This window comes from Pyxicephalus adspersus, chromosome 9 (genome assembly GCF_032062135.1).
Source record: "Pyxicephalus adspersus chromosome 9, UCB_Pads_2.0, whole genome shotgun sequence".
Classification (NCBI taxonomy): domain Eukaryota; kingdom Metazoa; phylum Chordata; class Amphibia; order Anura; family Pyxicephalidae; genus Pyxicephalus; species Pyxicephalus adspersus.
Genome location: NC_092866.1, coordinates 2,265,701 through 2,292,264, shown reverse-complemented (window position 1 = coordinate 2,292,264; position 26,564 = coordinate 2,265,701). Strand labels below are relative to the sequence as shown.

The following is a 26,564-nucleotide window of genomic DNA, read 5'->3' as shown; positions in this document are numbered from 1 at the left end:
TATTTCTCTCTCCCCTCTCCCTTTCTCCCCCAGTATCTCTCCTTCTCTTTCCTCTCTCCCTGTATCCCCCTCTCCTTATCTCTCTCTTTCTGCGAATTTCTTTCCATCTCCTTTCTCTTTCTTCCGTTATACTTCTCCTTCTATCTCTTCTCTCTATTTCTCTCTCCCCTCTCCCTTTGTCTCTGTATCTCTCCTCTTTATTTTACCTCTCTTCCTGTACCCTCGCACCTCTCTCTTTCTCCGTCTCTCCATCTCCTTTCCTCTCTTTGTATCTCTTCCCCTTATCTTCTCTCTTTTGCTCTCTCCCTCCTGTCTCTCCTTCTTTCTCTTCTCAGATGAAGGTGATTGCATCCATATTGGTACATTTACAACAACCACAGGGTTATGTACAGTCCATGATAATTTCTTTTATTTGCACTAACATTTATATTTTTGGACAACCTTTCATGGTATCCCTCCTCTTTCTTCTCAGTCTGTCATTATTCTCAATGAAGGGAGAATTTGCACAAGGAAAATGTGTAATCAGAATAAAAATCTATGTTCTTATCATTTAGGCAGATTGTTGCATTATGCGGGGATGGAGCGCTCCCCTGCTGAGACGTCTGATGGTGCCAAACAATTTCCTTACAGATAGGAAGATTCACATTGGAATTGCACAATGTGCAAATGAATCCATCCGGCGCAGCAGGGCGGCAGGTGACCTCGTTGACATTGGCTAGTGACTGGTCTCCCTGCATCTCTGGGGAAACAGCAAAGGGTTAAATGTGTTCCACCTGAATATAACAGCTAGGTATTATCATCAGGACTGAAAGTGAAGGAAAAATCCAAAATGATACTGCTGTCATCAGAATAAGGACAGAGGGGTACTCTTCTGGTGAAAAGTGACTTCCTCTAACTGTGGAGAGGCATTCTCTCACTTCCTTTTGTGCCCCTTCACAGGAAATAAAAGAATCCTAATTTTGTAAAGGTGTGCAAAGCCAAAAAACATCTGATGATCCTGCCAATCCCCAAATGTTGGGATGCCCTTCCTCTGTTACTGACCACCTTAGGCACAAAAGATGATCCATCTTAAGCTACGTACACACTTCCAATTATTATCGTTGGTAAACGAACGACGAACGATCCTGCACGATATCTGCGAACGATCGTATAGCACCGATCCTGTACATACAGATAACGACACGATCGTTCGTAGATATTGTACACACAATAGATGCGATCGTTTGAACGATACAGGAAGTTACGTGCACCGCAAGAACGTTCGTTCATCACGCATGCTCAGACCATGGACGATCAATGAACGATCGTACACACGAACGATGGTCAACGATCGTCGTCCAATCCGATCCGCCGGTCCGGTCGTTCATTTCCAACGACTTTCCTCGTTCGTCGGCGTCGTTGGTTACTTTTTTTAAGAACGATTTTTGCCCAATCGATCGTTCGTCATTCGTTCGTCGTTCATTTTGAACGATAAAAATTGGAAGTGTGTACGCAGCTTTAGAGTGGTCAGTTTGTCTCTTCTACTAACTTGCAAGCTACCACATGCTTCCAGTCCTGAAGTCTGATTGCAGGTACCATGCCCCCTATAGGCAGGGTTTGGCATTTCAGTCATACCTGTCTATGGCCCAATATGGGGTTTTCATGGAGCCTAGGATCTGTAACATCTTTGAAAGCCACCCAGCATTCACTCCCAGGTTTCTGAAATGAAGGAGAAAGAGGACATTGAGCAGTCACATGACTGCCACTATAATCACCTTAAAAAGAAAAAAGGAAACAGAGGAAATTCTTCCTCCTTTCTGCAGCAGACTGATAAAATCATCTTGGCCTAGACCAAGTCACTGCTCAAGGATGGCTTTTTCATTATAAAAGGAGTTTCTCTGAGAAATGATCCCGTCCTATATTGTGACACGCCAGAAATTTATTCCTGCAGACCAGAATATTTCAGGATTTTATCATTGCAAGTTTATCCGCTGTGTTTGCTGTGTGAAGATGGTGGCAGTCTCGCCCCGTTTATCATAATCACAGAAAAGATAAAGCGAATGCCTTATGCCGAGTGACGCCGTTCGCTGGGAATTCAAAGCTGGCGCGGAGGGAGGGGGAGGTAAGATTGTGCGGCAGATGGGTGTTCAGATTTAATGATGAGAACAGCAGATGGCAATAGACAACAGAGATGCTTGGTATCTGCCGGGTCATTTACAGGCGAGCTTGTCACATCTCTGACTGCGCACGTTATCATTGTGCAATGTTATGTGTGCGCGTCGCCTACGGAATTATTCTGCGAGGGCGGCTTATTCGCACCAGTCACAACTGTTGCATTGTGTCTTTTTTCCCTGATCTGATTGTGATGTTTGAGAATCAGCCTGGATATGTTTGTATCTGTACTGGGAAAAAAAAATCAAAGTGGCAAACTGCGCTATATTTAACCAGTTATGGAGGTTCATAGCGAGTACATTACACCAAATTCCCAACACTCAGAGATTCAGCAACAACCAGGGGACCTCATGAAAACCTGCTAATAATATATTCAAGTGGACCTGTCAGTAGCTTTACAAGTCTGCAATAAATAAAGTCGTGACTTATCACAATAGCGGCTTCCTGATGACAACGGTGAGCCATGCCTGAGCCATGTGTCAGCCGCTTGTGATCTTCAACAGGGGGAATATGTGATAACTTGGGGTGATCAGAACACAAAGATTCCAACTTGGACTGGTTGGATCAGTGGAGAAATCCAAGTGGATTCAGAAATTTGAGCTCAGAATGAGAATGTACAATAAAATATAACTATTGTGCTCAAACTATATAATCATACAAAGAAATAAAATGATAAACAACACATATCATAGCATGCAATGCCAAGCTGCAATATCTAAAGCTAGTAAAGTACTTTCTTGTATTAAAAGAGAAATAGACTGCAGAGATGGGGACATAATCCTGCCCATGTACAAAGCATTGGTCAGCCCACATCTGGAATATGCCGTCCAGTTTTGGGCACCAGTTCACATAAAGGACATTGTGGGATTGGAGAGAGTGCAGAGAAGGGCAACTAAACTAATAAAAGGAATGGAGGAGCTCAGCTATGAGGAGAGATTAGCTGAACTGAATCTATTCTCCCTTGAGAAGAGACGTATAAGGGGGGATATGATCACTCTGTATAAATATATAAATGGTCCATATACAGAACAATCTTCCAAATTATTCACTGTAAGGTCATTACAAAGCACAAGGGGGCGCTCTTTGAGTCTGGAGGAAAAGAAGTTTAAGCCCCGGATAAGGAAGGGATTCTTCACTGAAAATGTGGAATCGGCTCCCTCAGGAAGTAGTTTCAGCAAGTTCTATAGATTGCTTTAAGAAAAAGCTGGATGATTTCTAGAAGCACAGAATATAACTGGGGATTAAGGATATAAAGTAAACATAACAGGGACTGCTGATCCAGGAAACATCCGATTGCCTCATGGGACCAGGAAGGAAATTTTTTCCCCTGTTGGGGCAAATTGTACCAGGGTTTTTTTTGCCTTCCTCTGGATCCACTATGTCCATAGGGTTTTATATCTGGGATATGTTTATTTCCCTAGTGGTTCAACTTGATTGATTGATTTTTTTGGTCTTCTTTCAACCTGACCTACTATGTATATATGTATATTCCTCATATAGGAAAGCTGCATCCATAGAAAAAGATAAGTAAGATATACAATTATCAGAACAAACCAACCCACCAAAGTATAAACTAGTGCTTAATATATGCATATGGAATGATTCCTTCAGACAATAGGTCTGGTTTACTTTGGGCTTTTCAAGATTGGTGAAGGTTGACTATCATGGGTGAACCTAAGTGATCCAGAATACCTAGAAGAAATGTGTTTTAGGAAATCCATTCCAGGTTTGTTGGATCACTCGGGTTCACCCACGGTAGTCCATCTTCTCCAGTCTTGGAGAGCTTTAATAAATCCGGCCCTATGGCAGATGCAGCCTACAGTGGGCCCCTGTGCACAATTTGTTGATGTCCCCTCCGCTGACACCTAACTGTTGTGAGCAACAAAGCAAAAGCTGCAAATATGAGCAATCCTGAGAAGAAGAAGCGGCTGGCCTATTCACCTGGCACAGATCGGGGGCATGCGCATTGCTTACCTAGCCCATAGCCAGGAATAGAGAGGTGGGCTGCATTACCAGGGCACTGGGGGTGGGGGCATAGGCTGGACACAAAGGGGAGAGGGGAGGTGTGCAGGCAGATATAGGGCATTGCATGCTGCTGTGGGGGCCCCTGCTGGCTGAGAAGTGTCCGGGGCCCCTGTACCTGTACCTGTAGTCCCTGGGTACTGCATGCACATTGTGGTGACTACACTGGGCCTCTGTTTGATTGTGTAAGGTGAGGTAGTCACCTGGATATAGGGAAGAGGAGGATTTGCTTGATTCTTCCTATTTCTTTTTTTATTATTTCTATTTATATATTTATATTGGCAGCCTGAAAAGAGAATAAAAATCAATGTTAATTACCAAGGTCAGCACCACCGTTTTTTTTATACTGTCATGACAGATACATGGAGGGCATATTTATTTGGGGGGTTATTACTTTTCATTTCCCCTATGCCCTCTGTTTTATCACCTTCAGCTTCTCTATAACATCCTAATACAGAACTCTACAAAATATTATCGGTTGGTGTCACGTGACAGCACAGCTTACTTCCGGGTTTATGCGTTCCACGCCTCGCTTCACCTTCCCTGCCCTGGAACGCACACAGCCTGTAATTGGCCGTAGAAGAGAACGCGGGAAAGCAGTGGGCGGGGTCAGAGATGGACGCGTCTGAGGTAGAATTCCTGGCGGAGAAAGAGATGGTTACCGTTATCCCAAACTTCAGCCTGGACAAAGTCTACCTCATTGGGGTGAGCATGCTGGGGGTTGTAGTACCTCACCTGTAGTACCTCACCTGTGGTTTCTATGGACGCCTTTTTTTCTGTCTGTGGCCCTCCACCTGTCATCTGTGAGGTGCACCAAAGAGAACCTGTCATCCATAGGTTTACCTCACGTTCCTCCCAGGGATATATGTCAATAGTTTATATTTGCACATTGTCATTCTATGTAAGGGCCTGTGTATGAGTGTTGCGATCCATTCCTGTGCTTCTTCCAGTACCATAGCTTGTACAGCACCATGGCGTATGTAGGTGCTATAGAGACCAATAATAATGAATAGCAGTAATATGGCTCCCTGGACCTGGCTTTCTATGTATGTCCCCACTTTGTACAGCCCGATAGAAAGTGTTGGTGCTATAAAAGGCATTCTTTACCCTTTAATGTGCTCATTTTGTACTGCCCAACGGCATGTGGTGGTGCTATAGTGGCGAAAATGAATCAGCAGTTCTTCCGCCTCATGGACTTGGCTTCATATATATCTGCCCTGTGTGGCATCACGCTACAGTATATGTTGGTGCTGTAGAGTTCAATAATAACTATTATCTGCCTTGTATGTCCTCATTTTGTACAATGCTATGGAATAGGCTGGTGCTATAGTGGTAAATCACAATGATTAGTATTATTATCGGTCCTTAGACTGGGTTTTCTATGTATCTGCCATGTAATACATTACTTTGTACCACGCTATGCATACTGTTGGTGCTGTAGAGATCCATTATTGGCATTAATTTGGTTCCCCGGACTTGGCTTCCCAGTATGGCTTTATATTTGTACTATGCTACGCTATATGTTGGTGCTATAGAGATCAATAATAATCCTCATCTGCAATGTATGACCTCACTTTGTACAATGCTACGGAATATTCTGGTGCTATAAGATTCAAACATAATTATTAGCAAAAATATGGGTTTCCTATTTTTGTACCCTTTAATTCCTCACTTTGTACTACACTATAGCCTAGTGTTGGTGCAATAAAATTCAATATTAACCATTATCTGCTTTGTATGTTCATCACATTGTACAACACTACAGAATATGCTGGTGCTTTAGCATTCAATTGCAATAATATAATGCCTTGTATAGTATTTCTTTGTACCACGATACAGTATATGTTGGTGCTATAGAGATCAATCATTAGCATTAATACAGGGAAAGCTTGGTTTCTTATATATCTGCTCAGTATAGCTTTATATTGTACCATGCTACAGTATATGTTGGTGCTATGGCGCTCAGTATTATCCATTATCTGCCTTGTAAGGCTTTACTTTGTACAGCGCTACGGAATACTGGTGGTTTAGCATTCAAACATAATAAACAATATTATGGCTTCATGAACTGGGTTTCCTATATTTATGCATCTATGTCCTCATTTTGTACTACGCTATGGAAAGTGTTGGTGCTATACAGATCATTATTACCCATGCACAGTATTATAATGGGACCCCAGACCATTACAAGCAGACATACAATTATCCGCCCTATATGCCCATGCTTTGTACTCCACTATGGTATATGCTGATGCTATAGAACCCCCTATCAGTAACAGGCTCCTGTTATATCTGCTCTTTTCCTCACTTTGTACGGAGCTACAGCAGATGCTAGTGCTATAGAGGTCGGCACTAATCATTTGCAATCTCTGTAATATTTTTATGATTTCCCCCACGTGTCTTCGGGTTGTACAACGCTCTGGAAGATGTTGGTGCTGTAGAAGACAATTATAAAGCTCCATGGACTGTGCTCACAATTTTAATATATCCCTGGTGTCTCTTCACTTTTGTACACCGCTACAGAAGGTGTTGGTGCTATAGCGGTCAGTAATGATCATCATAATAAGTCTCGCTTTCCACTTCAAGGTCGCATTGTACAACACTACAAACTATTCTGGTGCTATAAAAGGAAACCTTATGCTTCTCTGCACTGTGCTGTGGTTATATCATTATTTCCCATGTTTGTCCTTACTTTGTACAGGGCTACAGAAGGTGTAGGTGCCATAGTCAGTAATGATCATTAGCACTATTGGGACACCCTATATGTATGATCCATCTCCCCCCTGTATGTGTGCACTACGGCAGGTGTTGGTGCTATGAAAGAAAAATCTTCCTATCATGGAGGAGGTCATCTTGTATCTGACTCTTTGTACTGTGCTATGGATTGTGCAGGTGCTAAAGAAGTCTGCTATGATCATTACCAATAATGAAAGTCTCATTGGGAAAATTTCCGTTAATTTCCTGTCCAACGATTGCAACAGGAAGTTAGTGGAAATCTTCTAAAGTGTCCATATTGGAAGATTTCACCTCTATTCTTCTTCTGGGGACAACAGGATTCTGGGATTTCCCCCCAAATTTAAAATTTCATAAATATTATTAAACAGGATTTATATAGCGCCAACATAATATGCAGCGCTGTACATTAAATAGGGGTTGCAAATGACAGACACATACAGGCAGTGACACAGGAGGAGAGGACCCTGCCCAGAAGTACAATCTAGTGTTACAATCTAGTGTTTGTAAAATAGTACAAAATAGTCCCTGTTCCCTACACATACCTATCCTGTCCTCTAGGGGGTGCACATTCTGCCTAGATACCTTGCTGCTTCTCTGTCTGCCCTTAGAGTATCCTGATGTGCATGCTGCACAGTTTGATTGGCTGACAGGAATCCCCCTCCACACGCATTCAACTTGCAAGCGGGAAGCAGGGCTTCGTAATCATCATTTGTAACCCCACATTAAACAAGCAGAGCACCCCTTTGGATATCAGGTTAGGATTGCTGCACTGGGACAGAAGCAGATACAATTTGCAATGTAAAGGCAATAGGGTCATCTAAGAAGTGGAAATCATCCTCTTAAGTATACAACACAAGGCTTTCTAATGCTGGCGAGCAGCTAAGTTTAATAGCAAAATGTTTCTGGAAGTTGGTTTAAGGGTGACAACCATAATGACGGGAGGCGAATCTTTAGAGCCATGTCATAACCAGTATATTCCAGGTTAAAAATAAAATATAGTAAATACCTTTCCATATCGTCACTCCGTTCACAAGATATATATAATATGGAACCTTTAATGTACTTATAGGGGAATTTGTATTGTGGAGCTTTAGATTTCTGTTAATGTGGACGATTTTTTTTTCTGTTTCTCAGGGTGATTTGGGTCCATTCAATCCCGGTCTGCCCGTCCAGGTTCCTCTGTGGATGGCCATCAATCTGAAGCAGAGGCAGAAATGTCGTATTGTCCCTCCAGAGTGGATGGATGTAGGTAAGTAGATTTTGTGCCATTTGAGTGTAGAATGACATCGGGACAGTGTGTAGAAGTGCAACTTCACAAGCCCACATCACACTAATTTATAATAATTCCATTTGTATTTCAATGTTTTTATTGAGTTTTTAATAAATTGTCATAGATAACATATTTTACTTTTTCAAACAGTAAGACACTCAATGAGCACCCTTGTCGGGTTATGAGAAAGATAAATCTTAGACAAGACATGGATAATTAAAACCAAACAAAAACAATCTGTCATAAACTTAACAGAGTTGAGATCAAAGGGGGGAAAGGATGGGGGAACGGTCATATCTTGCAATACTATAAAGCTACGTACACACTTCCAATTATTATCGTTGGTAAACGAACGATCCTGCACGATATCTGCGAACGATCGTATAGCACCGATCCTGTACATACAGATAACGACACGATCATTCGCAGATATTGTACACACGATAGATGCGATCGTTTGAACGATACAGGAAGTGACGTGCACCACAGGAAGTGAGCGAACGTTCGTTCACCGCGCATGCTCAGACCATGGACGATCAATGAACGACCGTACACACGATAGATGGTCAACGATCGTCGTCCAATCCGCCGGTCCGGTCGTTCATTTCCAACGACTACCCTCGTTCGTCGGCGTCGTTGGTTACTTTTTTTACGAACGATTTTTGCCCAATCAATCGTTCGTCCTTCGTTCGTCGTTCATTTCCAACGATAAAAATTGGAAGTGTGTACGCAGCTTTACCAGCATCAGATCTCTCCTAATGTGTGTTTTCCAAGGTTCCCAGATTAGGTTAAATTTGTCTAAAGTATGATTGAGAGTGTGAAAGTCTATCATTTACCATGCTCCAGTTTATTCATTATTTCCATTTGATATTTTGAGTGTTTCCTTCACTTTCAAATGTCTTTTTCAGAAAAGCTGGAGCAGATCCGGGACACTGAAAGGCGAGAGGAGACCTTTACCCCCATGCCAAATCCTCATTACATGGAGCTCACTAAATTACTTTTGAACCAGTAAGTCAATGAAGAATCCACCTTACTTTTTAGTCAGGGTAAAAGAAATTATCTTCTATGTTTTCTTTTTCTGGCTGTGAGCTGCAGCAATACCCATTTACCAAGCAACAGCGGGGTGCAGTATGGATTTAAGGGATCGCAGGAATGGACTGCTGGTCAGGAGCAATCTTCGGTGTTGCTGAAAAGGCTTGGAAAGATATTAGCAACTTAAAACATTGATTAGCCTGTTGAGCATATAATGATATTGCAACATACACAAGGGATATTCCAGTGCAGATGTGAATTTGGTCGTAACTGCTTTTTTAACAACTTCAGCCCCAGAGCTTGTTGGATAACTATTTTTTTATGGTGTGTGTTAAATTTGCTGGTTTAAAATCAAATCACATAGTGCAGGTGTGGAGCAATGACAAACTTTAAAGTATGAATAAAGCTGCATACAGATGTGCAATTATTGTGTACATACAGCACCGTTCTGCTCTATGGAGAGGGGAAGCTGCGCGCTCTCCTCCATCCCTTGCTTTAGGTTCCTTCGTCGTCCAACATCTGTGGTTCCGCCAGGACGGTCATTCGGACGATGGACGACAGGCGCTGTATCGCCAGATTCCCGTCCGATATAAGGCCATGGACGCATGTATGTGGCTTTATTGCAGGGGAAATAAAAGGATTGTGTAAATTGTTAGATAAAATTGATTAGAGCACAAATTAGCTTGACATTGACTTTTCCACATGTTTGTCATAGGTTAACTTGCATTTGCAATTGTGTTGCATTACTTATGACAATTTTCAGTGTAAGGTCTGAGCATCAGATGTTTATATATCACCTGACATTAATATTGGGGCCTTCAGAATATTTTGAGAAGGGAATTATATTTTAAACATTGTATGTTTTGTAATATTTGCTCATTTTCATCATGCCATGGGGGGAATTTGGTCAATGGAGACGAGGCCCAATACCCGAACAACGCCTCCCTACCCTAATGCAGCTCTGCAGGAACAGATCACATCTAATAGAGATCTATTATTAGCTACATTCATCCAGCAAAAAATCACTACAGGAGCAATCTAATGCTGCAGAGAGAGGCAGAGCTGTAATAGCTTTGCCAGAGCCTTTGTTTTAAGAGGAAGCACTGCAACTTCATTACACCCCCAATGTAAACACAACAAGGAAGCATTGTGTTTATTATTCTCTTAGTGCTGACTTCTATGGAACGATCTGTGGAAGATCAGGATCTTAATGTTTAAGATCCTGGGCCATGGTTATTAACCCACTGAGAGGTAATCCCAAGTGTGGCTCACGGTAAAAAAAAAACATGCTGAAAATCTGTAAACCCGAGCCACACTCGGGGTATCTAAAAACATTAAAAAAAAAAAACACCGGGTCCCCATCGGTGTCCTGCCTGTCGGATCCCATTCTTGGGCCGCGTCCTCTTTTTCAATCTCTCCCTGGGAGTTCCCGGTGACGTTGGTGCGTGCAGGAGCTAGGCGGGAAATTCAAATTATTTTGTATTGGATTCAATACAAAATAACTGTATTGAATCCAATACTAAGTAAAAAATATATGCTACTGTACAATTATAATAAATATTGAACATATTTCAATGAGTTATACCTAAGAGTTATAGGCCTACAATATAAAATACATTTCCATGCACCACATTTCAATGTACCGCTTTTGGCATAAAAATACTGACGTAAATAGACCGCCACGGAGGTTAATGACAGATCTAGCTTTTAAATATTTAAAATAACACTTAAATGGTTACATTTTGATAGTTAGCTAGGTGGGGTAATATCAGTCTATTTTCTAAATGTGGTAGTGTTGCTTATATTATAACCCTGAGTGTCTGTTTTGAAAACCTGTTCCTGTGTGTAAATTTTAAATGTACACAATGCTCATTGTAGGCTCTTCTTTTGGATTTTTAGTTTCTAAATTCTCTGTTACTTTTTTATTGGTTTAGTAGAAGTCTTTGGACAGAGCTCTTAAGCCTAACCTGTAATTGATATTTGATTTTTTTATAAAAGCAATTTAGCAGTGGCTGGTGACCGAACTGTCACCCACGCTGTGGTAAAAGCTTCAGGAATGGGATAGGCAATGCTAGAAAATTTACCATATCTTTTTATATTTTTTTTTTCTTCTAAAATCATTGTTTTCTCTACACAGCGCCTCAGACAACATCCCAAAAGCAGATGAGATCAGGACGCTTGTGAAGGACACCTGGGATACACGAATTGCCAAACTCCGGCTGTCTGCAGACAGCTTTGTGCGGGAACAGGAAGCTCACGCCAAGGTACCAATCTGTTTAACTAATTCATGCTCAGCCATTACAGTGATTTCCTGAGCAGAAGGAGCGCTGATTAGCACCTTTCCCCTATTCTAAAAGCAATGAGATCACAGCTTCTTTTCAGTTTGTAAGTGCTTGAAATCGCTTTGCATGTTTAAGCTGAACTCTGAGAATGAAAAATCTACCCTTCAATTTGAACCCCTTCCACAATGCAACGGTTAATTGCTCATTTTGCCTCTGCGATGATGAATAATGATAGAATTATATTATTGTGAACACCTCCTGCAGGTGGCGCTCTACCTCACTTTTCAGTGTTGGTTTGTGGATAGGCCCTTGGATTCTACAGATCCTGCATTGTTTGGGATGATGTTGGAGAGCTGCAACAGGTTGAAAAGCAAATGAAAAACGTTTTGGTGGGACTGGTCGCACATCACCTTATGCGTGATCACCTTTTTCGTCATTCCCTAGGCTAAACAAACAGTTTACTCCTACATAGAGAAGGAGACCAATGCAAGGGTTAGGATTTTTTTGTTATCCCTGCAGTTCAGCTTTAGAATACAGATTACCTTACTTTAGAAACCGTGCCAAAAACTAGATAAAAGTAGCATACATCAGTATTGCCTGTGGTCTTCCTGCAGCTGCTCTTTCTAACTACTAACCTTCTATGCTTTGCACTAAGATTCTGTATGGTGGCGGCCATCTAGGTAAAGCTGGTTACTAACATCCCCCCCCCGCCCCCCCCTCAAAGCCGGAGAGTCACAGCAAGCAATATACAGTGTATAAGCACAGGAAATGCACTACAATGTTTTATGTAAAATTATTAAAAGGGCAGATTTTGGGGTACTGCTTAAGCACAGTTAACATGTCCTGATGTTATCTATAATTAGCATGTCTTCGCATTTTCAGTTCAGGTTCACTTTATACGTGATCATAAATTGAAAACTTATTACCAGTCTACAATAAACTGGAGCTGCAGATAGCAAGCCTGCGAGAATGACCTGCAAGAAGCAAAGCCTGCCCTATTCAGCTTACAATCTAAGAAGTGGGGGGAGTATTAAACAAAAGAACGTGGTATAGAATAATGACCAATTACTGATGATTAAGGGAGAAAGAAATATAGGTACACGTTTGTAGCAGTGACATCTTTAAAGGGCTTGCTTACATTTTGTTTGAGGGCAAATTTCAATGTCATCTGTATATAAATTGTTGGGCCATGGGAGGATGTAAATTTGCCAGGGGAAGAGGTAAAAAAGAGAGAAGAGAACAGGTCAAAAGATTGAGCTTTGACGACCAACCAAGAGGAGTGCTAGCGTTATCGAAAGAGGTTTTGGACATGCTGTCGAAAATGAACTAAGATAGGGCAGCATATTTGGTACTTATAGTGGAGTAGAAGAGGGCGATCAACAGTGTCAAAATTTAAGAGTAAAGATCCAAGAAAAGGGAGAGAACAGTTGTGCCAACAGCTCAGACTGGGAGAGGGATAAGCCGCATAAGGAGCCACTCAAATGTATTGCAGTACTTATACTAACGTGACATCCTGATGAACTCCTCAATCAATCTGCTGTTTCTCCTTTTGCTGTCCAGTCACAAGCAAGATCTGTAAGTTTTATTCATCTGTATGAGGTAGACAGTGCTGCATGGGAGAGCTGTGTTAGTCCCAGAACAAGATAGATAGACCTACTAATCATTTGGCAGGTAATACATTTTATAGTTTGTCTCTTACATTTTATAAGTTCAGCTTTATAGTCAGAGCATTGCTACCATATAAAACAATGCGAGGCATTGTGAAAAGCTAAGGACTGGCAAATGACATGTGCGTGGAATCACGTCCACACCAAAAGCCAACTCTTTGCAGAGTGGAAGCTGCTCTTTTTTTCTAGGTTTTCCAGCTACAATTGTTGTCCTCTGTCCCCGCAACAAGCTTGGCTTGGCAATTTCTCGGCCAGTTTGGCCTCCTCTGATCCGCCTGCTTGTGCCCTGTCGGCTGTGACCGTTCTTTCTCTCTCTTCTCGTTTGCCAGCTGGACAACTTGACGCTGATGGAGATTAACACCATCTCGACTTTTTTCACCGAGTCCCTCAACCACATGTACAAACTACGGACCAGCCTGCAGACCCCGGAGGATGGACAGACTCAGGAATACTGACTTGGCCACAGTGTCAGCAAATTAAATAGGCAAAGTGGGGGGGTCTGTAATTAGCTGCACACTGGCAAGGAGGAAGTTCATCTGTGCTGAACAGACTGCAACGACACAGTGGGCCTTCGTCTTATCTCCTCTGCTATTGTTGTGCCGAATGTTTTTTGCTGTCGCAGCTCTGGGTGAGAATGATGACCGTAAATTATTAGCACCAGGGGCCAGCTTAGGAGAAGTTCAGTTGTTTTTCCCCTGTAAATAGATCTGGATACAGGAACAACAACAATGCTGCATTATTAAGCCTATAGGGCAACGGTGAAGTCAGCAGTACTCAATTACTTTGGTGTACACAACACACGTTCATTCCTAGAGAAGCCTGGGGACCCAGATTTATATCTTTGCCCATGACTGTCCTGGAGCCTGGGAGATCACAGCAACTAATCTTCATCAGAATGTTTCCAGTGCTCTAATTCCAAGGAAAATGAAACTCTCCTGCCTTTTTTCACAAAAGTTTAATAAAAGATCTATTTACAGTTCTCTTTGTGCCACATCTGTGAAAGCCTGGAAAGTAAACTGTTAATAATCTGTTGAATTGGAGGTGAATACTTTCTGCTGGGCTACAGAGCACATTCCCCTTATATGGAGATAAGAGGTGGCTGTGATCTGTAGTCCAGCAGCAAGGAGGTAGGCAGGGCTGACTATACTGCTTAGGATTTTAGGCCAGCAGAAGGAGCATTGTCAGCCACATGGGCTTTGCCTTGGGGTAGGCTTAAGTGGCAACTACCGTGGGTGCTTTAAGTGGGTGTTTTGTTGGTGCTCAAAAAAGGCAGCCACATATCCTATGCTGCTCAAGTAGTAGGGATTTTCTTTGGCTTTACTCCGTGGTGCTGAAACTCCCTACAGGAAATTAGGAGGTCACTGGGTTTCTGGCAGAACAATGGGTAGTTTTAATTTGTTGTTGGAATGTTTGTAAAAATACTAAACACATTTTGCAGAATCCAATGTAAACAGTAATACATGACTTTTGGTCCTGGGTTAGCCCGCAATAAGGTCTTTCCTAAAGCAGACTTTTAACTCAACATTTTCACTTTACAATAAAGTAAAGTCACTCGATCTCGCATCTCTGCAGTGTGAGATCAGGTGACGTGCCAAGAAGTCAGAAGAGAAGAATAAGGATGGCAGCGCCTGTGCTTCCTCAGTGCTGAGACGAAGAGGAACTCTAGGACGACGTGGGACCAGATCGAGGGAAGGTCCAGTGCCATTGAGGGATCTGCAGGATTAAAGGTAAATGTCATTTTTTTTATTTTAAGTTTAGTTCCTCTTTAGGTTTGCCCTGGAATGTCAACAGTGTCTGTCTGATTGAGGTTGGCCACAAGAGCAAAAAAGAGTAGCAGCTTAGGGTGACTGGATATCGCTTTTTGACAACGCAAAGAAAGCCTATGGTGCAGTTGGGTATCTCGATTACAGATCACCTTTATTTTTGGGACAGCCTCTAAGTTAGACTTAATACAGAAATGCTTTAGGTGGCATAAGGAAAAGTTGGTTTAAAAAACAAAAAAGCACACATGGCAAGTAAGGTGTTTTAACTGTCACTCTGTTTAAAATGTAAAAAAAAAAAAGGATTTAGAATCAAACTTTTCAGTGCCAACCTAAATGTGGGATTTTTATTTTCTTGAAATAGGTTTTTTTGCTTCCCATAAGGAAAGGGGTCATCTAATGCAGCACTTGCCACCGCCACTGTGGTCCACAAGAAAACGTAGACATTATTTGCAATTATGTTGTATTAATAAAAAACAAAAATAGTATTCTAATAAATTCTTATATTCTGAATGACAATTTTTGCCTTTATATTGCACTAAATTCACAAACTTTACTAGAGACACAAAAACGAGGGAGGCGAAGCATGACGTCGGTGTAGTCTTAAATTTTATGAGACAACCGCTGCCAAGCCGTACGCTTCAGTTTTGTTTCCACCAATATAACTGTCACGTCGCTCTGGCAATACCGATTCTCGTCCGATTGTTTTATTTTGTTTATTTCTCAGATGCTCTTTTAGGTAAGTATGACCATAAGTGTGCATTTTCTTTAGCTGTTATATTTATTGGCATAAAATAGTTTGACTTTGATACTATCTATACTATACTATTATTTCTTGTTTGATTTTAGAATGAAATAAACCCCGTAATGAGTGAGGAAAAGCCAACAAATATTTTGAATTTCTTTAGTATTACCAACGATAACGCAACTAATGATAATAGTAACAATAGTAATACTTCATTTAACTGTGAGCTGATGAATGAGCCTCCACAGTCCTTGTCAGGCACCATTGGGAGACAATCATTATTTGACAAATGTATTTACCTTTTTTAGGGAAATTAAAAATCCGCGGGATTTAAAATTGTGAGTTTAGTCGTTTCAAAGGTTGCGCATTGCTGATCTAATGTCTTGTGTAGTCAGTAATTCTCCCGGGTAGTCTTTAGTTTTGTTTTTTTTTACATTAGGTGAAGCCTACAGAAGTAACTGCTTTTAGCTAGAATCTCATTCACTTTATTTTGCCTTCTGTACTGTATTTTCTATTTGTGTCTTTGCCGCCAATTATATTAGTTGGTTTTTCAGCTTTTGATGGGGAAATATTTGTTTAACCCCATAGAACGAAGTGCTCTCTGTGATACCCTAATCATATTGTGTCTTAGATGGTGGTAGTATATGATAAGCATAGAAAAATAGCATGCCCTATCACTTGCCACTGATATTGCTCTTGGACATATTAGGCTATGCATTTGACAATATGGTAGCATATCTTCAATCCCATTGGGAACTTGAACCATAATTTAGGAAATACTGCTCCATTTTGCTTGCCCTGTTCAGTTTGTGGTAAGAAAACTTTTAAGCCTCCTAAATAGAACCTGTTTATTAATTAGGCTGTCCCTGTTGAGAATAAGGCAACAAAAAATGGTAAATTGGTGTATTGAAACCACACACACCAATTTTTGGTATTTGTTTCTGTTTAAACTTAAGTTGTCATTTGTGGCAGGACAAATTGCACTGATCCATTTTCCTCTTCTATGAACCCCAAACCAACTCTCCCTTTCCACAGGGAATTGAATAGGAGAATTGAAGAGCCATGGTGCCATGGTTTGCTTACATCCACCAGTCTTCCCCATCTGTGTCTGCTGTTCCTGGAGGGCAGAGACCTATCCAAGTCTATAGGAATGTGTTGTGCAGGGACAGGCATGGAAGGTAGATAGTAGAAATCATTTATAAACTAAAACTAAAAAATAAACTATATAAAGTGCAAGTAACCTTTTCCCTGACTCTTCATCCTTGATTGGCAGCCACCTACCGAAATACTTGCATACTTACTGCCAAGTTCTTTAATGTGCAGCTCCACGGTTTTTGCAGGAAAACAAGAGCTCCTTCTGTGTATAAACACATTAATGCAAAGCTAGACCAACAATTTATATTTTAACTTTTGCAGTGTTTCACATATGTTATTTTGCTGTGTGCTGGTTGCGGAAAGAGCATTGCCTGAAATGGGAGCACGACGGAGGGAGTAACCAGCCCTCCTATTCATATGTTAAAAAAGATTTGTAGCTTCATGAGTTATTCATGAAATTTGATGCAAATCTCTCTCCGGATGGAGATCACGCACCACTATAATTTTACCTAATAGCCCATTTGTAACAGCGTGCTGATTGCGGCCGCACCTTTGCCACTATTCTGAGCCATGCAAATCAGATCTCAGCCTGCAGCCAATCCCACCAAGCCGGGGGTGGGTGGGCCTGCCCTTTATTTTCATAAAGGTGAACCTGCACCCCTTTATTCATTGCAGAGGTTAAGGAGTAATAATTGGAATATGATTAGCTCTCTGACTAATGGTTTCATTGGAAGGGTCATGGTAGTTGCCAGTTAGTTGGGGTCCATAGTGTTTATTAGTTTTTTTTTTTTTTTTTTGCTGGTGTGGGTTCCAAAGACATCCAGCAGGAAAAATGCCATATTGTGTTGTACATATTATTGACCATTTGGAATAGTATGTTAAAAAATGTTACATAGACAGATCAGCCAAAGCAAACCCAGTGACAGGGAAGTGATTACAGATTATCTAATTAAAATGACCCCTGCTAAGGATGGTAAGGGGCATCTTTTAGGCAGCAAGTGAACTGTCACTTTTAGAAGCAGGAACCAGACAAGTGTTTGTTTTTGAAGGCAAATTGTGATACCTTGATGACAAAATGACAGGTCCTCCAGGGTTGCAGTGGTCCGTACCTACCAAATGTGGCTACCATTTTCAACTACCAAAGCACACCTTCATAGAGGTCCTGTGAAATCCATGCTTCAATGTGTTAATAATGGGAACAATATTGGGCAGCTGGTTTCCTATGATTACGCATACACAGGTCTTTGGACATACAGTGAGCCTTCTGTTGCAGTTATGTTTAGCAAGCTGACACTCCTAGAGATTGCTAGCCAATACCAGCAAAGTAACATCTGAATTTCTTTAAAAGGATAAAAAAATAAATAAATGATCCTTTTCCCCAACAATACACAGCCAAAGGCAGATTCATTTTTTTTTTTAATTTTTTTTTTTGCACTTTAATTTTCTTTTTCAAATAAAATAAAAAAAATTGATCGGATATAGTCCTGACCAGCAGCAGATCACAAACACTCAATATAGCAAGTTAAAGGGGCTTTTTTTTTTTTCTACCCCCTGCCTGGCTTAAAGAAAAAAAAATAAACGAAGCATTGAATGGCAGGCTTTTTTTTCTTTATAACAATAATTAACGTAATAAAAACATACAAAAAACCCTTTTTATTATTTACAGTAAATAGGGAGAGGTGAAAGCACCTGATCGTTATGCTTTTTTTCTGCCTGATGGGAGTTATATTTTTGAGACTTTGAGGGAGATTTGTAGCAGCTTTGCAGTGATCCCTCAAATCATCCGGCAGACCAGAATTTAGGAAGGTACCTTGAACCAAAAAGACATCCAGGTGTAAGTGCATTCCTTTTGCAAAGCATTGCAAGGATAATGGTTTTACTTTATGTAGAATAAAGTCCATAACTTCAAAATCTCATTAAATTTATCATTTAAGTAACAAAAAAACAAAAAACAAGTCCATCTCCTTGGAAGGAAAAATATATATAATAAACATTTTGGTGGCCCATAAGGTCAGCAATTAACAAGTGATAAATAAATCCTGCTCGTGGCAGCCTCATACAACAGCACAATGGTAATAAATCGAGGGGCGAAGGAAGAAAGGCACCCACAAATGGTACAGTCCGCAGGAGGAGAAGCTTGGTAGCGTGCTTGTAGTGTCATATGCAGCCAGTCTGTAAATAGAATATCCTGGGATGGGCGAGGGGTGCAGGTGCCACCAATGGGGTGAGAGATGTTGGGATAGCCCGCAGCTTTGTCCTAGGTGAGGTTTGTTTTCTTTGCCAAATTCCCAGAATCCTTTGAGTCATGCATGGCACATTCATATATATATTTAGAGTTTTTTTTTTTCTTTTTTTTTCTGTTTTCTGTGGTGATGCAGAAGTAACAAACGAAACATGTGGTGATTTTTTTTTTTCTCCATTTTAGTCCTCCCAGTGAAAAATATTAAATATCAAGATAATAAAATAGATCATTTCTATACTGTACGTCCAAGGCCTAGTGCAAGGGAGACTTTGTCACCTGGGGTGGCCTTTGAAGTAACCCCTAGACCATGATGAGGAGGGCAAAACAAGGCACTTCCTAAAGTGTTCAAGTTCAGCTTGTAGCCTGTCCCTCTCGGAGGAGATTCTCTGCTTCTGGCTCATCAGATCCTGTGCAGGGAAAAGGATTTGCTTTTATTCGTCCCTATTTAATGTACAGTGCTGCATATTATGTTGACGCTATATAAACCCTGTTTATTAATATTAATGCTTAATTATTCATGCTAGCAGAGCAAAACAAAAACCTGGACAGGTGTAGGTGCTTCTTGTCATTAAAAAAAAAATATATCCAATCACACACTATTCAAAAGGCTTTCCCAAAGCATTGCAAGCAGCATTTAAATCTGACCTCCACCCAAGCACAATATATGTCATATGTTTATATGAAAATGTCATTAGCATGTTAGCAGCAGATTCAGGAGGTGGCATTCATTTCATCTGGGTGTGCATTTTTGCAGGCTGAAATTAATGGCTTTTCAGATAGGACCATACAAGCAAAAACACTGTAAGGCTGCACATCCTAAGGCTGGGCAGGCTAACAATTTCTCAATAAGGAAGTGTTAAATATTGGTTACAGTTGCCTGGCATTGAGGACATCAATTGCACCAGGGGTGTTCTATGTTATATGCCAGTACTGGCATAAGTATATTTAATAACACTATGGTATACGTGAGTTTACTTTGTCACCACTAAAGAAAAAAAATGTACAAATTCTAACTGGCATTTTATTTGCATAAACATAAAATAGTATTATAATCATTCCCATGCTGATCTCTTACCGCCATACGATGTGACAGCTGTTCTGCCGTTAGACTCAGGTTATAGTGCTGAGCTTCTAACCGCTTGCATTGCGATTCCAGAACTTGGCGTTCAAGGTTTTGTTCTATGGATAATGCAGAAAAAATTTAGTCAATATTAAAGAATGGAGGGGCTATAAAGTCCTAAAAGGGTTCTGAAGAGAGGCCAGGTGTGTGGATTGTAAATCATATAGAAATGTTGGTGAATTTGATGGCGCATTTTAATTGATTGGCTTGAACACCTGAAAACCTCATGCTGGTTGGGTTATCTTCATTAGTCAAACTAATGTTTAAGTCCAAGTGCAAAAATAATAAAGTGTAACTCTATTATAGGGGGCCTTGCTTTTAAATTGGGACGTCCAACAAGTTGTGATGAAGGCTTCAGACTTTTGCCCATATACCTTGGCTCTATACATCAGGTTTATACAAGGGTATAGGCTCAGTTCTGGGCCATATATCACTGGTATATTTTGCAGCCAAACACAGTCATAACATGTGCACACAGTGTACCCACCTTCTAAATGTTCCTGATACGCTTCAAATATTGCCTCAATCCCCTGCCATTTAGGTCTTGGTGGTTCGTCTTCATCCTCATCTTCCTCTTCATCCTCCTCTTCTTCTGACACCTCCTCCGCCGAGGTGACATCTTGCTGCCGTAGTCCATGGCCTGCTCCTGGCTGTCCTGGTCCCGGCTGCCCGTTTTGTTGTTGCGATGGGGCCCTGCTCGGCTTTTGTAGCTCAGGAATGTTATAGTGAACGGAGGCATCCGATTTGTGGTTTAGCTCGGCGATGTGCAAGCCAGATCCTCCTGTGGGCCGGATTGCAATGGTCAAATGACTGTTTTCAACATTTAAGGAAGACAAGTCTACACAAAGATCTATTGTCAGGCTATGATCAAAGTGTTTGTCAAAGTGTATGAATGTGGTCTCTCTGCTAGATCAGATTTTAGCCTATTTTTAGATATTTAGAAACACCGCAGAGCTATCTAGAATCGGATATTTTCATGCTATGTCCATGCATGCCTAGTGTTGTGTACGAGTAAAACTTCCAGGTGTTGTTACGGTACTCGTCTTCCACCCCATACCAACAATGCCGTCATCTGCTTTTCTGTACAGAAGACCTGAGCCATCTCCGTGCTACAGTGCTGCTTTGTTTAGTTATCATCCATCATTACCATCTATTTCCTCGACTGAGCCAGCTCACAAATCATGACACACCAGTTCTTGGTTGTGTTAACAAATGTCCGCCAGCAAAGTCACTGACTAGAGACCAAAGATTATAAACTATGTTAGGACCACTTTAGGGTACCCTTTATGTGCTACTATAAATAAACCAACAAAAATGTAGATTAATGTGCCTTAAGGTCTTCAATTAGACAAAGATTGTATGGAGCTAGAGACCTACAAAAAACTTTAGTTTCCTCCCATAAGCCTTACCTTTGTGCTTCTGCAGGGCCTTCTGTGTGGACTGTAAGACAGATTCATGAAATTGGTGAGCAAATTCCTCGGCCATGAAAGGCTCCCATGTTTTGTTCCTCCCGTTCATGCTCTGGGAAGGCTGCACAAGGTTCTCCTTGGGTGGGTGTCCTCGTACAAAGTTCAGAATGCTCAAGCTTTTCTTAGGCGGGGCCTCAACCAGCCTTATTTTGTCAGGGATTGGTACGTTGGTCACTGGGGGTTGGACTGGAAGTGGCAAGGGAGGGACCCTGGCAGAGTCCAGGAGTTTCGGTTGATCTGGACGAATGGGTTCCAGAGGCTTTACAGGTTCAGGGACAGGAACAGTGCAAGTAGAAGTAGAGGCAATGGGAGCTGGAGGTTCAGGGTGTATTGATGGTGGAGCAGCTGGCTGGTCCTCAGAGGCAGGTCCTACAAAAAAGGAGGCATGTCTCTTTTTTTAGATAATCTTTTTTGCACTTGCACTAAATATATATCTGCATTTGAATAATTTATATTAAGAAAAAAAAAAAAGTACAAGTTCCAGTCCGTCATCTTTAGAAGACATCTTTAGTCCTTGTGAATGGGTCTCTGTTTTCCACTTACTGATGTAATATTCCTCTTCATGCAGTCATGTCTTTCAGCTCAGACTGGTGCATGATAATGGACTGTAGGACACTGGTGGTCCGGGAGAAAATTTTGGTCGTCCACAGCTCTGGCTGGTGCACCCCTGAGAAGGATCCCGCTGAGAAGATGCACCAGCCAGAGCCATGGACCATGTCTCCAGTACAGTTCCAGGCTCGGGGAAGTGGGCGGCACTCCCAATGCAGGCTCACATCTTCAATGGGTGTGGGCAGGGTTATGTCATGACATCACTCTGGGTGGGGGGGTTCTCCCCTTTGAGTGACACCCGGCACCCCACGCATGCGCGGTCAGGAGCTGGTGATTTTAGTGGTCCACAGGACTAAAGGTTGGTGACCTCTGGTGAAGGGTATCTTGTAACCTCAGCTATTCCTGCTAGCTATTCCTCCTGTCACTAGGGGGAGCATTTTCATATGAAATACAAATCTTAAAACTAATGCATTGAAGTAAGCAAAGCCACTTCCTAGTAAACAATACAATCAAATACAAAATAAGTGCTGAAAATAGAGCTCTCCTGAGCTCTGTTACATGGAGGCAAGAAAAAAAACTGCTTTGCTTGGTCTGCTTTATATACTGCAGGGATTTTAGCAACAATTTGTAACCAACTAAGCAATACCACTGACAACTGCATGTAATTTTTCACCCACAGAAAACAATCTGACGTGGCAGGTCATAAATGGTTTTAACAAGAAGGTGACTTGTCTTACCTGAGGCGGGAAGAGGTGGAGGTGGTGGGCTGGCCCGAGTCAGGGCTGGCATTTGGTTCTTCTGTGCCTCAGGTGCTGCATTTTTCTGCTTAATTGCTTCAAGCATTTCCATCAGTTTTTCCTTATCTGCCATAAGGAAGACAATGTGTTAAAGCAGCCTGCTATTGAACTGTTGAAGTATAAGATATGCATTTTACTATATACTTCAAGGCTATTATTGTAACGCTGAGCACCAGCAATGTTCCTCAACTCTAGCATATGGTCACCTCTTTGAAAGCTAGCACTTTCTTAAATTTTTGCTTATCTTTGAAGCCTACAGTACCCAACCCATGTATAATATGGAGAAAAGGAGGGTTTCTATAGCTCTGTCTTGTCAATGCTGCTTCTTTATACAGTAAATTAGGTAGATGGTATCACCCTAGAAGTAATTTGTTTTTTGTTTTTTTTAAAAAAAGGAAAAATGCAGCCAACATATTTAGGGATTAGCAAGCTGGAATATATTGCTTTTTTATTTTAAGACTATGATTTGAAATGGAAACAGAAGATATTTCTCTTTTCGTCCATTGAGCTGTGTGAGGCTGCAGCCGTATTACTGCCGAGAAACGTGGCACAGGAAAGGCTCCCGAAAGGTCTTCAGTATCATTAAAGGTATCTACTACTTCTAGTGCATTGGGGTCATCCATTCAAAGAAATTGTAAATTAGGATTCCATGTTTTTCTAATGTGGTAGTCAGCCGCAAACTATTTATATTCCTCATATTTGTATCCTGCGCTCATCAAAGAGTAGACACTTGGTTATTATAGATTAGATCCAGTCGTAATGTAAATGGTTGCCCACCATCCCAGTGAGTGTTATCATCAAGGCCCTTTCTTACCTTTCCTTTTCTCTGTACTGACGTGCGACAGGTCGAAAAACGTGAGAAATTTCTTCTTTTCCTCCAGGTTGGGACTGTTGTTGAGCTCTTCTGGGGTGAATCTGGTGGAGAGAGGAGAATGTGGAGATGGCGTCTGCCTCTTGTTTTGTATCATTGGAGGTGACTGACTCCTTTCCCGAAACATTCGTCTTCTTTTCCTCCGTTTCTCTTGGAGGACACGCTCCTTTTCTTGTTGGGTTGTGAGACCAAACATCTTAAGGAACTCCAACTTCTGTTGGAAACAAAATCAAAAACATTTACACACTGGACTATGACACATCTTTATAATGGATTCATTCATACAGAGTGGATAGCGGGTGGTGAAGCACTTTGTAAATGCCTGCTTTACTCCTATCTAGCCTTAGCACTAAGTTCTTAATCAATGCTGACTTGACTCAGGGGCAATTTATTATCTTGCTTGCAGCTCATATAGTGGGTGGTAATTTTTATCTGTAATTTGTACCAAACTTTGTTCCGAAAATGAAGAAGCTTAGTAGCATGCAGGGTCAGCTCCACAATGCCAACCTAAACCCCCGTCCCATACCTCAGAGGATGTGTCCAGCTTGAGTGGTGGCTGCTCAGCAACTCGTCGGAGGTGTGCTCGCACTTCCTCTTCATCGCTTTCATCGTATGAATCATCCAAGTCATAGTAATAACCTAAAGAGGGAGAAAACCGGTGAACATAGTTTAGGAATCCGAACTCTAAATCTAAAAGGATTCATATTTGGCCACTCCCTCATAAGTCAGCAATTTGTTTCTACTTCACTCCTCTAATGCAGGGGTCAGCAAACTTTTTTGGCTACTAGGCCATTTCAGGAGGTCAAGAAGGCACACTAGGCTGGACTCTCTCTCTCTCTCGAGTCCCGCGCTGATGGCTCTGCCCCCCACTAGGAAGGCCCCTAAAGGGAAATCCCTCTCCTCCACAATGCATACGGAGGAGAGGGAATGTCCCCTTACCCCTGTGGCGGAACGCAGGCCGCGGTAAATAGGGAAGGGAGGCATAACATGGAGGCTCGAGCCGCAGGTTGCCGACCCCCGGCAACCAGGGGGGGCGTTAGGCCAGAACGGACTACTGGCTAGGCTGTATCTGGGCTAAAGGCCAGAGTTTGTCGACCTCTGCTCTAATGTGTATGCTGCAACTTGTACACGTCTTACCTTTTTCCCGGGCCTCTTTCCGTCTCCGTTCCTCCATGTCCAGCTTACTGACCAGCCTGCGGTGTTGCTGTAAGAACTCATCGTAGACGTACATGGACTCTCGTGTCCTCGGTGGTGGCGCCCTGAGCGCCGTGATTGGTTTGTGGATCAGTGTGATCTCTGTCTGGCCAGCTTGCTGGAGGGAACTCCGCTGCTGGTTTAGGAAAGACTGCGTTGACTTTTCAAGCTCGGCAAGGAAAGGGGCATGGGAATAACCAGCATGCTCCAATGTGGAGGAATCACGATTTGGCTGGTACTTCTCAGTCTGTTCTCTTCTCTTGTGTGCCACCTCTTCCTCGTCCTGCTGCTGCTTCTCAAATGAATATGGACGCTCTATTTTGACTGGGGCAATAGCCTGTCTGTTATGTTCAAAAATGGCAGCGGGGTGGTTATGGACAGTGTTGGGTTCTTGGGTGCGTCGTGGCTCTGTGGGGTGCTCCATCAGTGTCACAGGGTTCCATAATGAAGTTGGCGTTGGCTGTTGTTGCGGTTTTGGAGAAATGAGCGGTGGTGGGCCTCCAAAGTGCTGTAGAGGCTCTCGGATGTTGCTTTCATTGCGATTGCTTATAACCCTTTATGAAACAATGCAACAAAAAAAGTTTTAATGTTTATCCAAGGGTGTAGTAGAAGTACCTGTATGATGAGACTGGGTTTACATTCCCCATTGACAGCATTTTTAAGTGTTCAGGATAGTTTTCATTTCTCACAAACTACAACAATGGTAACAAAGCTAAACTCTGTGATAAACAATTTTTGTTTACTAAATAGTGCTAAGACACTTTCTGCCCTTGAGGATGACACGTCTTCATAAATACAGTAGGTGACCTTACAACAGAAAATGTGTAACTGGCTGAATCACAAACAAAATGGCACAAAAAGCAAGTGATGAAGCTATCACATCCAAGGACTGTAAGCTGACATATATTACATTTTGTTCTTGGGATTAGAGGCACTTCAATAGGTTGTACAAGCAAAGCAATTGATAGTGCTGAAAACTAACCTGAGGTTCTCTGGCCTAAGTTCAAGCTCCGGCTGTGGAATAGGACGGCCAGTTATATCCAGCTGCTGCTCCAACACCTGCTGCCGGAATTCAGACACTTGGAATTGACGGTCTTCCTTCTCTTGCCTCAGACGTCTTTGCCGTGCCAGCCACTTCTCCTCCTCCTGTGTCCTCTGGGCCAGAAGAGCGGCTGCCGCAGCTGAGTTAGGTTGGGGGAAAGCAGCATGGGTTGAAATCAAGCTGGGCACAGCGTGGTGTGTGGCAGGTGGCGGATGTAACGAATGTGGAACTGGCTTTGCAGTCTGTAAGGAGGATTCTTTTAACTTCTCTGTAGGGAAAAATAAAAAGGTAAATTAAGGATGTGGAATAATAGCAAGATACAATTTTGTGGTGATGCACCATATGGCCAAAAATGTTTGGACATCTGACATTCTCATCTCTGCTTGTGGACATTCCATGCCAAAACCATGGCCATTGTTATGAAGGTGCTCCAGTGTGTGGAAGCTCCTCTAGAAGGTTTTCTGAAAACTGGGGTTTTTGCCCCCTATTGGTGAGGTCTGGTACTGATGGTGGGGATTTG

The 26,564-nt window shown here is 41.9% G+C and overlaps 2 protein-coding genes across 7 annotated transcripts in view; one reads left to right on the top strand and one right to left on the bottom strand.

Annotated features, from left to right (window-relative positions):
* Nucleotides 1-4,725: 4,725 nt before the first annotated feature.
* GINS2 (GINS complex subunit 2) lies at nucleotides 4,726-14,139 on the top strand. Of its 2 annotated transcripts, none has more exons than XM_072422409.1 (5): nucleotides 4,726-4,878; nucleotides 8,044-8,158; nucleotides 9,088-9,187; nucleotides 11,349-11,475; nucleotides 13,490-14,139. In XM_072422409.1, exons 1-5 carry the CDS (start codon nucleotides 4,789-4,791, stop codon nucleotides 13,613-13,615), a joined length of 558 nt encoding a protein of 185 aa, XP_072278510.1. In that variant the 5' UTR covers nucleotides 4,726-4,788; the 3' UTR covers nucleotides 13,616-14,139. The 2 variants fall into 2 exon arrangements, with proteins under 2 accessions (XP_072278510.1, XP_072278511.1); XM_072422410.1 differs by lacking the exon at nucleotides 13,490-14,139 and adding an exon at nucleotides 13,350-13,455.
* A 4,212-nt stretch (nucleotides 14,140-18,351) lies between these two features.
* GSE1 (Gse1 coiled-coil protein) overlaps nucleotides 18,352-26,564 on the bottom strand; it is a 184,019-nt gene continuing 175,806 nt past the window's right edge. For all 5 annotated transcript variants that reach the window (XM_072421462.1, XM_072421461.1, XM_072421463.1 and 2 more), the window contains 9 exons: nucleotides 25,985-26,312; nucleotides 24,946-25,556; nucleotides 24,335-24,447; nucleotides 23,752-24,022; nucleotides 22,878-23,003; nucleotides 21,532-21,960; nucleotides 20,610-20,903; nucleotides 20,078-20,181; nucleotides 18,352-19,409 (listed from right to left, as the gene is read on the bottom strand). In XM_072421462.1, the coding sequence (XP_072277563.1) occupies nucleotides 19,275-19,409; nucleotides 20,078-20,181; nucleotides 20,610-20,903; nucleotides 21,532-21,960; nucleotides 22,878-23,003; nucleotides 23,752-24,022; nucleotides 24,335-24,447; nucleotides 24,946-25,556; nucleotides 25,985-26,312 (2,411 nt within the window). In that variant the 3' untranslated portion in view covers nucleotides 18,352-19,274. The remainder of the gene's footprint in view (nucleotides 19,410-20,077; nucleotides 20,182-20,609; nucleotides 20,904-21,531; nucleotides 21,961-22,877; nucleotides 23,004-23,751; nucleotides 24,023-24,334; nucleotides 24,448-24,945; nucleotides 25,557-25,984; nucleotides 26,313-26,564) is intronic.

Coding starts and splice junctions, on each gene's coding strand:
- GINS2 (XM_072422409.1), top strand. CDS start 4,789: ATGGACGCGTCTGAGGTAGAATTCCTGGCGGAGAAAGAGATGGTTACC. Junction 4,879..8,043: donor ACAAAGTCTACCTCATTGGG/GTGAGCATGCTG, acceptor TCTGTTTCTCAG/GGTGATTTGGGTCCATTCAA. Junction 8,159..9,087: donor TCCAGAGTGGATGGATGTAG/GTAAGTAGATTT, acceptor TGTCTTTTTCAG/AAAAGCTGGAGCAGATCCGG.